The 11,234-nt window shown below is 40.4% G+C and overlaps 1 protein-coding gene across 1 annotated transcript in view; it reads right to left on the bottom strand.

Annotated features, from left to right (window-relative positions):
• The window catches only part of slc1a7b (solute carrier family 1 member 7b), a 35,446-nt gene that overhangs the window by 2,214 nt on the left and 21,998 nt on the right, over positions 1-11,234 (bottom strand). Inside the window, exons 4-9 of the mRNA XM_056378823.1 lie at positions 8,185-8,227; positions 7,846-8,077; positions 7,647-7,746; positions 6,315-6,548; positions 5,205-5,399; positions 92-226 (exon numbers count right to left, since the gene is read on the bottom strand). Of these exons, the coding sequence (XP_056234798.1) occupies positions 92-226; positions 5,205-5,399; positions 6,315-6,548; positions 7,647-7,746; positions 7,846-8,077; positions 8,185-8,227 (939 nt within the window). The remainder of the gene's footprint in view (positions 1-91; positions 227-5,204; positions 5,400-6,314; positions 6,549-7,646; positions 7,747-7,845; positions 8,078-8,184; positions 8,228-11,234) is intronic.

Below are 11,234 nucleotides of genomic sequence, written 5' to 3'. Positions count from 1 at the left end.
ACACAATTGAGAGAGAATATCAGTGACTTGGCTCATGTGTTAGTTTGGATCTGTTACACAAAAGACGGAAGTGAACACACATGCTACTTACAGAGCCCAGTCTACTGCAATTATGAGAGTTATGTCGTCGGTTGGCAACCCGACGGATGTTAGCACTATCACCATGGTGACCAGTCCGGCTTGTGGTATCCCTGCTGCACCAATACTGGCTGCAGTGGCTGTGATGCTGGTAGGGATTTGGTCAGAGAGAAACCTGATGTCAATTAATAGATATAAACACTGGAAATGTCACAACTGAGGAGTGGTTTGCATGGGATGTCACGGCAAATAAACAAACAAAGGTTATATCTGTGCTTTTTCACTTGCAATTCTCGGTCCATTTCTTTACTCTCTTGTGGGTATTTTTTCTTTGCTACAAATTTAGAATTTTTGCTAGGATATTTTCATTTTGTCAGGAAATTTGCAGAAGCAAATACTTTCCTAGACTTTCAGCGTTTTGGTGTAGAAGATTTCCAACTTTGGCACACCCTGTAGTAGAATCATAAACAGGTAAAGCAGCCTAATATCCAAAAATTACATCTACATCGGACAATTTGTTTCCCTTCACAGACCTGCAATTAACGCACAGCTAGCTAAACAGTGAACCATATATTTGCCAAGCAAACAAGTCTCAACATCAACATCTCCAAAACTCTGGTGATGCATTTTAATACAACGCCCCCAGCACTAGTTTTTGGGGCAGCTGTGGCTCAGGAGGTAGAGCAGGTTGTCCACTAATTAGAGGGTCAGTGGTTGGATCCCCAGCCCCTGACGCACAGAATGTGTGTGTGAATGGGTGAATGTGGCAAGTATTGTAAAGCGCTTTGAGCGATCAGTAAGACTAGAAAAGCGCTATATAAGTGCAAGTGTATGTTCTGAATACAAGCTGAAGGCTGAAATAAAAACCTTTTGAGGCTTTCCACAATGAATGCCTGAGAATCTATGAGGCATTTTCTGACCCAACAAGGTCAGAACCTTGGAATTATACAGAAAAACCAACATCCACAACACCATCAGTGACGTAAGACAACAGTGACTGCAATGGCAAGTCCATGAGCAGTAAATGGAGACATGTTGCAAAGGATAGGGGGCAATGGAAGTAATTCATTGGGGCCTTCAATCCATAAAGGATTAAGTGAGTATGGTTATATCCTTAACGTTAACCAGGTGTTTAGTGGCATCGAACACAGTCCTGGTTTAGCTTGATGATCCAGTATTGATATTGAACTTTTCTTTGTAGGCCCACACTATCACTCCAAGGGTACATGTGATAGACACCTCATATTGTTAGACAATAGCTTACTGTTTAACTTCTTTTATGACTGATAGCGTCCACTTCTACCCTCCGAAACTATGACAACTGAGGTCTTACAGATAAGGATACAGGGAAAAGTACAACTAAGAGAAGAACTGCCCGAATCCACTTAGACAAGGATGAGTTGGAAGTACGGCAAAAGGGAGGACAAGACATGTGACTATGTTCAGGTCTAAGTCACCAATAGAACCTTATTTGGAAATGGTACAAGAGATGTGTGATGTAACCATGTAATGCTGTGAGTTATATACACCCTGTTAGAAAGGACTTCAGGAATTGGTGTAGCACAACTCTGATTCACTTGTGCTGCTCATCATTTCCTCCTTGGTGCATCAAGATTTCAATAAATACCGCTGAAGGAAGCTCTTGTGTGGCGATAGGTTTTAGCACCGGGAGGACAGTTCCGCTCTAATCCCCACAGTATCGCAGCGGGGACCACTGAGATGAATGGTCAGAAAGCCTGAACAAATTGTCTAATTTTTCTACAAAGAAAAACCAAAGAAATCTAAAGATCTTATCATTACATCTAAAATTTTACACACAATGGCTTTAAAAGGGGAAATCAAACAACATAATCCACATATTGGTCTTTTGTAGTGCTGTAAATCACTTACTGGGGATTCGCACTTAGTCTCAAACATAATTTTGCCCTCCTTTAGAGTTCTCACAGACTGAGTCAACCTTCTATTGAGCTGACCTACTTCCCTCATGGGCAGCAGCACACAGCAGGTAGCTTGTTTTGATGAAAGATTACAGCAATTACTGATTATAAGAAAGGGAAAGTCGAGCGCATACGCTTCAGATTATATAAATGAAGTCTTTCTTTCTTTGAATTGGTTCTTGGAAAGAAATCAAAAGAGGAAACAGGCAAGTGCTCCTTCACAGCAGAATAAACTAATAATGTGTCTACATACTGACTAGACGCATCTTCTGCGATGCTAAATTGAGAGAGAGTTGAGAACAGTTGACGCCGTGTGGAGAGTGAACTACATGTGGTATCTGGTGCAGATCCAGAGGTTGAGGATGGGATGATCCCACCCCCCTCATCACAGCGTGATGGTGAGAGATGGTGGTGGTGGGGGTGGGGGGCAAGCTGGGGTCAGCGGTTTAGCAGTGGCGTGACTGGGATATGATGATTTATCGAGGCCACATGGCTCTTTTCAGACAGGGATAAGTGGATAGTTTCCATCTAGAGCTGCAATATAGAATCATATAGAAAAAAAAACACACAATGCTCTGTTTTATTTTTGTTTACATATTTTATCATCTACTGTCTGTTGTCTAATTTCATTGTCCTTTTTATTGGGAAGGACTTTGAGCTACATCTCTTGTATGAAAAGGGCTGTATAAATCAACTTTATCATCATTATTATTATTATTATTATTATTAATAATAAATATAGGGGAGGTTGACAACTACAAAAGATGCAATACTCTTATGTTTTAATTAATGTTTAAGGCAAAATGGAGACAATCTTTAATTGAGAAGACATGACCTTCCTCTAACAATGATGAGCCATGAGCCACGATAATATTCTTTTCTATTTTCTTATTACATGCTATTATTTGCTTTATTTCAAAGAAATCACATCAGAGAAAACATAACAAACATGGCATGTTACCATTAATATTCAAATCTAACAAAACTGTATAAAAAGAAGTTCTTCTTATTATTTGATGTTCACACGGTTCAGAGAAGATTTCCATATGTTAAATCTTTGAAAGTTTCTTCTTTTATTTGTAGTTGGCGGCACAAGGCAGGTCAGATGCTGGATGTGCCCCATTAGTATTTATGCCACCTCACTGGAGAGCCACTGTAATGGTGTGATGAAACAAAGTTTTTCTTGTGTGCATAGCTGATACACACAGGAAGAAGAGACAGTGAACGAAGTTTAAGATTCGTTCCACGGATTCTCAGATATCTGCACTTTATCACATATTGTTTGTAGGTTGTAATGCTACTCTCTGATTGTAGATTATTTTCTGTGCACTGGTGTGTGATTTCTGTAATCTCTGCTGTCAGTTTTCTCTCCCAGAAGGCCACACCCACTACTTGAGCACCAGCAGAGTTACTTGAGAAATTACAAAGACGAATGAAAGCATGAACTCTCCTCTAAAGTATAGAAAAGGGAGAACCTTAAAATATGCAATGTCACCCCAGTTTGCTCTATAACAATGAATGGGGCTCTGATGCTGAGAGTTTGTTTGTGTAATTTCTTACACAAAAATCTTAAGATTTATATCCAGTTCAAAATCTGGATGAGATCTTTTAGGGGAAACACTAAACAGCTACTGTAGATTATGGGGTTAGTGAGGTAATTTAGTGGGAAACCTTTGACTTTTTTTAGAATGACCTTTATAAGTTTATATCATCAAGATTTATACTTGCAGTTTACCATCACTTACCACCGCAGTTTATTGATTTTTGCTGCTGCTTGTGGACTTCATGCTGTTTATGTGAATACTCATGTTGTGTAAACGTGCCATTTAGTAAAACAGCATGTTATGTAATCTGTTACGTGGTGTGCTTCAGGCCTGGTTGTGGGTTGTTGGACTCAGAAAAACCAGTCGAACAACACTTCAGCCAGATCTCTCGGCCCAGACCTGGGCGAATCTTTGCCAAAATAATTCAAATATCAGCATAAGAAAAGTAAACAAACAAACGCAGAGATCTTCTCATACCTGTGACAGTTTCGGAAATCGGGTGAACAGGAAACAAGGCGTGCAGGGAAAAACCAGAGGTGCGCACAGCTGTCTGCCTTTCTGCACTGCGCACATACAGGCATTAGGCCGAAAGGTGCTGACCTTGCTTTAAATGCGTAAGCCAAAATAATACATCCACGAGAGACACTTGCATTCAATCCAAAACTGAGTGGGAGGGTTAAGAAGCAGAGGAACAAACCAGAAAGAGCAAATAATAATAAGCAGGATGAGAATTGGACACAGTAACCTTAACAGTATATACCGCAGGAAAAAGATATTCACAAATGATTTTTATTTATTTGTAAATTAATTGAATGTATTCACAGATAGCCTATGCTTTCATTTGTGGAATTTTTTGTGGATTTGCAGATCCGTTTAATATTTGCAGCATATTTTGATTCGCCAGTCCAGTTATAGAGACTGAGAGAAAATGACACCAAGTTGAAGTTATATTATAAACTGCATATAAGGCTTTTGGGAAAACTTCCGGGGCTGGAGTCCCATAAGTTGTCCCCCTGCTCAGGCCTGTATGCTCTATCCACTGCTGAGCCAGGTCAGAGGCTTTCTCCACTGTGAGGTTCAATCCTTTTTTTTTTTTTTTATTTGTTCAAGGTTTGCTTTAGCGCCACGAGGGCCTGAATCATTTCAGCTGGTTCAGCTGGATGACCTTCAGTGTATTTACAGAGATTTCTTTGATAATTTGAAGAAGAGCAGTGTCTTCTGCACCTGGTTGGAGGCTGTGTAAGCCTGTGGCAGAGTTACTCTTGCATGACATAGTGTAAAAATGATCCAAAACTGATTTTCATGTAACAGTGAGTCCAAAATATGAACATATAAATCCAGGTGAGGATGTAACTGAAACAGTCAATGGTGAAAATGCATACATATAACATAACATAACATAACAACATAACAATACATACAACACTTGCTTAAATCTTCCTACATATATATTGCAACTAATCAGGTCAGAAAAAATATATATATTTAAAAAAGAAAATACAGACATAAATGTGCCATAATGTATTTCTGCTATTCAGCTCAAAGGATTTAATGTTGCTGATATCATTGCTTTAAAATCCTAAAGATATCTTTCCCATGTTAATGAGCTTATAAGCACAGATGGTATATAGCACAGTCCACTGACCTGATGGTGATGATCTGGCCAAAGTCCAGCTCATAATTATTGACTTGTGCGATGAATATCGCTGCCACAGCCTCATAGAGAGCGGTGCCATCCATATTGATGGTGGCACCCACAGGGAGCACAAAACGGATGATACGGCGGTCAATGTGGTTGTTTTCCAAGAGGCACTTGAAGGTAATAGGCAATGTGGCAGAGCTGAGGAAGACAGAGAACAAGGCAGAGAGCTCAAAACAGTCAAAGGTCAGGCATAAAAGCATTACTTTCCTACCTCCTAATTTCTCCTGGGCTTGTGTGTAGACAAATGCTTATCATTCATGGTTTGTTGTGGTGAAAGAAACAGCTGAAACTCTTCCAAACAAGACGAAATGCAGTAAAGTTTTATAAGACTTTAGGCATTCACAGGTGCATTTTATTGATCTGAGCCCAGCACACACATGAATGTAAGATGATAGCCAGTCACTGCAGCAGGCATTCGCTCTGGCCTCCAAACACTGTGATCCCCAGCATCATTATAGCACAAGCTGAAAACACACTTTCTCCAGGCTGCCTCAAAAACAAGAATTGACTTAACATGGAAACATTTTCTGAGGAGCATTCTCCAAAGCATGCTGTTTTGGTTTTAGATTTTCAGTTTGTTGCTCACCCACCGGTTCTCGCTCATCTCTGTATGGGCTAAAAATGAAACCGGTCTGATACGTACCACAGTGAACATAATGTCTGCTACTTATATTGAGGTGCTATATCCCAAACTATCAACCACATGTGCATGCACACATGCAGACCAGAACACACACACACACACACACACACACATACACATATCAGTGGATCAATGCCAGTAGAATCGAATGCACAGAATGCTCCTTTAAATTCCTGTCCCTTCCCACACACTCCAGATGTTTTCTGATCTCCCAACATCCCTTTGAGGCTTTTTATGGTCCTGTTCCAGTGAGCGGATACAAAAGGAAAGGATCTGTGGCACTAGGACTCAGAAACGTGAAAATCTGATTCACAAATGAGAAAATAAAAATCGTTCACTTCTCTTTTCTTCTCATAGCACATCAATATAAACAAAAATCGAGTTAAATTAAGTGAGTTTGTTCACTTTACCTGGAGGAAGTTGCAAGGGCAATGAGCAGGGCCTGCAGGATTCCCCGTATGTAAACGATGGGGCTCTTTTTGGTGATGAAAAAGTACATGGCAGGCAGGATGAACAGGCCATGCAACACCAGACCAAACACCACAGTGACAGCGTAGAAACCCAACTTCTTCCCCATGGCTGACGGATCACTCATCTCCAGGATCTTACCAGCCACCAGGAACACAATGCCAAATGGAAAGTACCTGGATGAGGAGTAGTTCAAAGTCAGTGACAGTAGGTGTGAAAGTCTTTTATAGGTTATGCAACTTCAGACTTGTTGACCTAGAGATGGATTTTTGGGCGACATCATCATGAGATGCTTGTGCAGGTGGGGGGTAGAAACAAACCATAGACTCGATTCTCAAAAGAAGTTGGTGGAAAATGTTCATTATCAAGACAAAAAAAACCTTTTCATTTCAGTTACCATGTCTCATACAAAATAAAATTCTATCCAACTAAACTACAACAACAATTAGTTTTTTACCAAATGGAACTATGACAAGATTTAATTTTCTCTTAAAGGTGCCATATTGTATTTCCATGTCTTGTTTTATTATAAAGCAGGTCTAGAATATAGAAATTTTAATACTGTGAAAGTGTCAACGCACGCGCTCAGTCCACAGAGAAATGCACACAGCCTGTATTCAGAAACTGAGCCTTAAAACGAGCCGTCAGGACTTCTGTAACTTTGTGATGTCACAACAAAGCAGTCACTGCTCTCAGCCGTGCCCGAAGTCCTGCCCACCTGGACCCAGCATCCAACTTGACCTTGACGTGTTGACCTGAAATCTGCTATATTTTTATTCAATCACTCAGAAAATAGTCAGCTAATCAGAAGGGGGCTATGAGCCTCCTCTCTTCTGATTGGCTCACCGACATGTTGTTACTAGAGCTCCAGAGAGAAGCCTGAGACAGGAGATGCAAAACTACATTGCGATGGTTTTTGGTTCTTAAAACCACAAATATTTCTTCTTATGGATCAACACTAAAACACTGGAAAAGTGTAAAATATGTGACTTTTAAAATATTGAGAATATGTTGGCAAGTCACAAATATGCTGATACTAAATTTTCACAGACATGATTCTTACAAAGAATATTTGCTGTTACAGTTTAGCTGTAGCTGTGGTTTCTGAGAGTGCATACCTAGATAAATATTCATGATCTGCTCAGAGTCCTGGATTTTATATAGACAGAAAACCATTGTGACATTATGGCAATGAGTTTTCAATCCATCGGCTGCACATACATCCTTTACTGACTGTAAAACTTGTTAATAGAATTTAAAAAAGATATCCTCACCATATAACAATGGCAACAATTCTGAGGACAGCCTCATTCAGACTCTGGCAGAAATTCACCAAGGCGCTGCCATTTGGCCCCATCCTTCCCAACATAATGCCTGTGGAAACACAAAGTGCCGTCTTTAAAAATAAATTTGCAATAATAAGTTCGAGCTTTGAGGCCAAAAGGTACATAACAGAATAATGTATGTTTTTACCCATGGTTGCTGAAAAAATTACAATTCCAAGGACATTCATTCCATCGCTCGTTCCCTCCCGAGTGCGAATGAGCACATCAGGGGGTGGAGTCAGGTCAAGGGCGAAGTTCTGTACGTCAGTTCCATTATCATCTTGGATACCGTAGATGAGTGCCCGCCGTGTGCTGGACTCTGATTGTGCCTGACTCACTGTTGGCTTGGGTTTCACAGTGTACTCACTACTTGTTCGATACTATTGCCAGGAAATAGAAACAGAAGCAGAAAATCACTAACATTTATGTTGAAAAAAAAAAAATAGCAGAGCCTTTGTGTTTGCAGGTGGTGTGTGAAAGGTCTTACCTGCTGAAATGTGGCCTGGACCAGATTAGATGGGAACATGTTGCTGCAAGACAAAAAGAGACATTTTCTTTATGTGTCAAAATGTTGAAAAACAAGAAAGGAAGCAAAGAATCAGATGCCGTATGCTTTAATAAGTTTAATAAGTGTTAATATTAGTATACTGGGATTTTTCTCTCACAAGTAACAATATAAATGCTTTATTTTTCATATAATTAGATCTGTCTTTACTACAAAGCTGAAGGGATGTTTTAAAGTTTCTTGCTTTGGTGTAAATGAAATGGCCATGAGTCATAGTCAGCAGGTTCCAAAGAAAACATCCCAGTTCTATGGACATAACACAGAGCGGGAGGCTGCGACAGTGGACAGTGAACAGTGAACAGTGCAGCTCTCACTGTTGAAGCTCTCTCCAGGAGAGGTGGCGGAAAAAGGAAAAAAAAACAACAGAAATAAAATGAGAATATTCAATTGTAGCTACAGGCTAGATCACTCTCCTGCTATTTCACTCAATGCAATCGGGTGAAAGTCAGGTACCCTGCATGTCTACACGAACCAAATCATGCTGAGATCATTTCTTCGCTTGCTGTTCTGTTTGATTGCAGCTGCTGAAGTTGGGCAATACAGAAATTGGAAACACATATTCTTCAGGCTTGACCTCACATCATGCTCAGAGTTATTTAGAACAACACTTTCTCATTTTTATGATATCCCACAAATGAAGAAAAAGGAGGTTAACTGAAAGAAACAGCTGAAAGAATGTTTTATTGTCAGCGAAATCTGATTTGTTTAACCATGACCAAAACCTCGCTCTAACCTTCTCCAAATCAAAGACTGTGTATAAAAAAGATCCAAATATCTTCGGTTGCCCAATCTAAACTTTAACTTTTACCCCAGACAACTATGGGTTTGCTTTCCAAAGAGTCACATCCACTACACTGCTCTCACCAGATGCTCTGCTGTTTGGAGAGAGGGGGAAGTATAAAACATGAAAAGCTAGATGAAGTCTGACAATAATGGCTGAAACACACTCTTTTAATGTTACCATTAACTGCTGCACAAACTTCATTACACACGAAGGTGTGTTAACTTAATAATAAAATATGGATCACTTACAAGTGACACCCAGGAAAACCCTATATCATAATTTAATTATCAGAACACAATTACATAACCTGTTTCTAAAATACAACCAAAGCATAAAATACTAACAGATATATTAAAGGTTCTGTAAATGAGATTTTAAACAATAATACAGCAGCAAACAACTATTTTCTTTGTGAAGATATACTCGAGTCATGGCGTCCTGAGCAGAGAACAAAGTCACTGTGAGTTTCTCTGCTTTGGTAGCTGGTCTGGTTGCACGTGCATGTTAGCGCACGTACGTGTACATGTTGGTGCATGGGAGTCCCTCCTGTTAAACCACTGGTCCCCCGCCCCCGTTTATAAACACACAGGCACCGTCCACACACAAGATGGCACACTGCAGTAGGAAGTGTTGAGGTTAAAGCGACCTTCCAGAATTTTCTCCACTGAAAAGAAACAGGCTAAAAAGGAGAGACCAGAGCACAGGTGGAATGACCATGGGGACTACCAGCTCAAATCCTGATTACCCGGTGGATTGTCCAAACATCCAAAAGTGTTTACAGGCTCTGTCAGTGTCATTCGTGTGGCCGGTCCCAACACATAAGTCCAAAGCTGAATTTCTTTCCCAGTCTGAGCGCGGAGCCAATACTGGTCTGGCTTCAGTGCGATGGAGTGACTTTCAAGCTGCTGAAGAGCTACAGCTTGACTCTGAACTGTGTTTTCTTCTCCTTAATGTGTAAGTAACTTGATGGCTACATAATGTGACATGTCTGTTTTTATCAGTGAGTGGTTAAAGTAGTCACGTTAACGATAGCTAACTTACTCTTACTATTATTGCTTTCACTAACTGGCTAATTGCATTGCAACAGAGGCCGGATGTGTGGCCAATGAAGCATTTGTTTTGGTCTGAGATGCTGGTGGTCCAGTGGCAGTGACAATCATTTACAGAACCTGCAGCATCAAAGCATTGAATACATTAATTTCCTAAAAGTATACCATTAAAATAACAAAATATAACCTTTTTATAAGACTCTCAACTACAAAATAGTATCTCTGATCTCTAATCTCTATTTAGACAAACTCTTGTTGAACACATTTGAAAAATAAATCCAAAACCCTTGTTTTCTTTTATGTTTTCTTGTTATCTTGTATGGTCTGAATTGTATCCTTGTTCAAGAATCTGGATAAAACTAGGACTGAAAACCTCAGGACAACAAAAACAGCTCAGCCTCTAATCCAATACAGACTTTGTTTATGCGCTCAATGACCGTATTAAGATCCAACAGAAGGAAGAAAAGCCAAAGACAAAGAGAATGTTACGGCTCTGCCACAGAGTTTTTTCTCTTGTGTTTCCATGTTTTCACTCACTGTGTGTGTGTGTGTGTGTGTGTGTGTGTGTGTGTGTGTGTCTGTGTGTGTGGGCGTGGTTTCTCTCTCCTGGCATCATTCCACACCTGCTACCCATCATCTCATCAAGCAACCTGTTCAAGAATCCCAGCCACTCTCCACTCATGCCAGATTGTTCTGTCCGCTCAGCGAATCCCAGCAACAGCCAGGCTCGGCCTTCACCACCACCACTGCCAAACCCACTGCCTTGACCGCTGCTTTTCATCCTCAGCCGCTCAGCTTTGCCACTCCTCAGTCAGCCATCAGCTTCCCCAGAGAAACTCGCTTGTGAATAAACCATTTACCCTACCCCACCTTAGTCTGAGTTTGCTTTCGGGTCCAAACACAAACTTTTACAACAGCCGTAACAGAGAAACAGAGCATGACTCATAAGGAATACCTCTAGGAAGATTTAAGAGTGCCAACAGCAACAAATCCTCCTTTCATTCCACTGGTGTCATGCTGAGACAACAATGAAGGCCTTAAACAACTTTGAAGAGAGCATCTTTGTTTCTGTCATGAACCTGTTCATCAGATCAGCTGAGATAAAAAATGAGCTGCGGTGACCTGGCCTATGTTTCACA

This window comes from Seriola aureovittata, chromosome 6 (assembly GCF_021018895.1).
Source record: "Seriola aureovittata isolate HTS-2021-v1 ecotype China chromosome 6, ASM2101889v1, whole genome shotgun sequence".
NCBI lineage: Eukaryota > Metazoa > Chordata > Actinopteri > Carangiformes > Carangidae > Seriola > Seriola aureovittata.
Note: the sequence above shows the minus strand (reverse complement) of the source record. Positions and strands in the feature narration are given on the sequence as shown.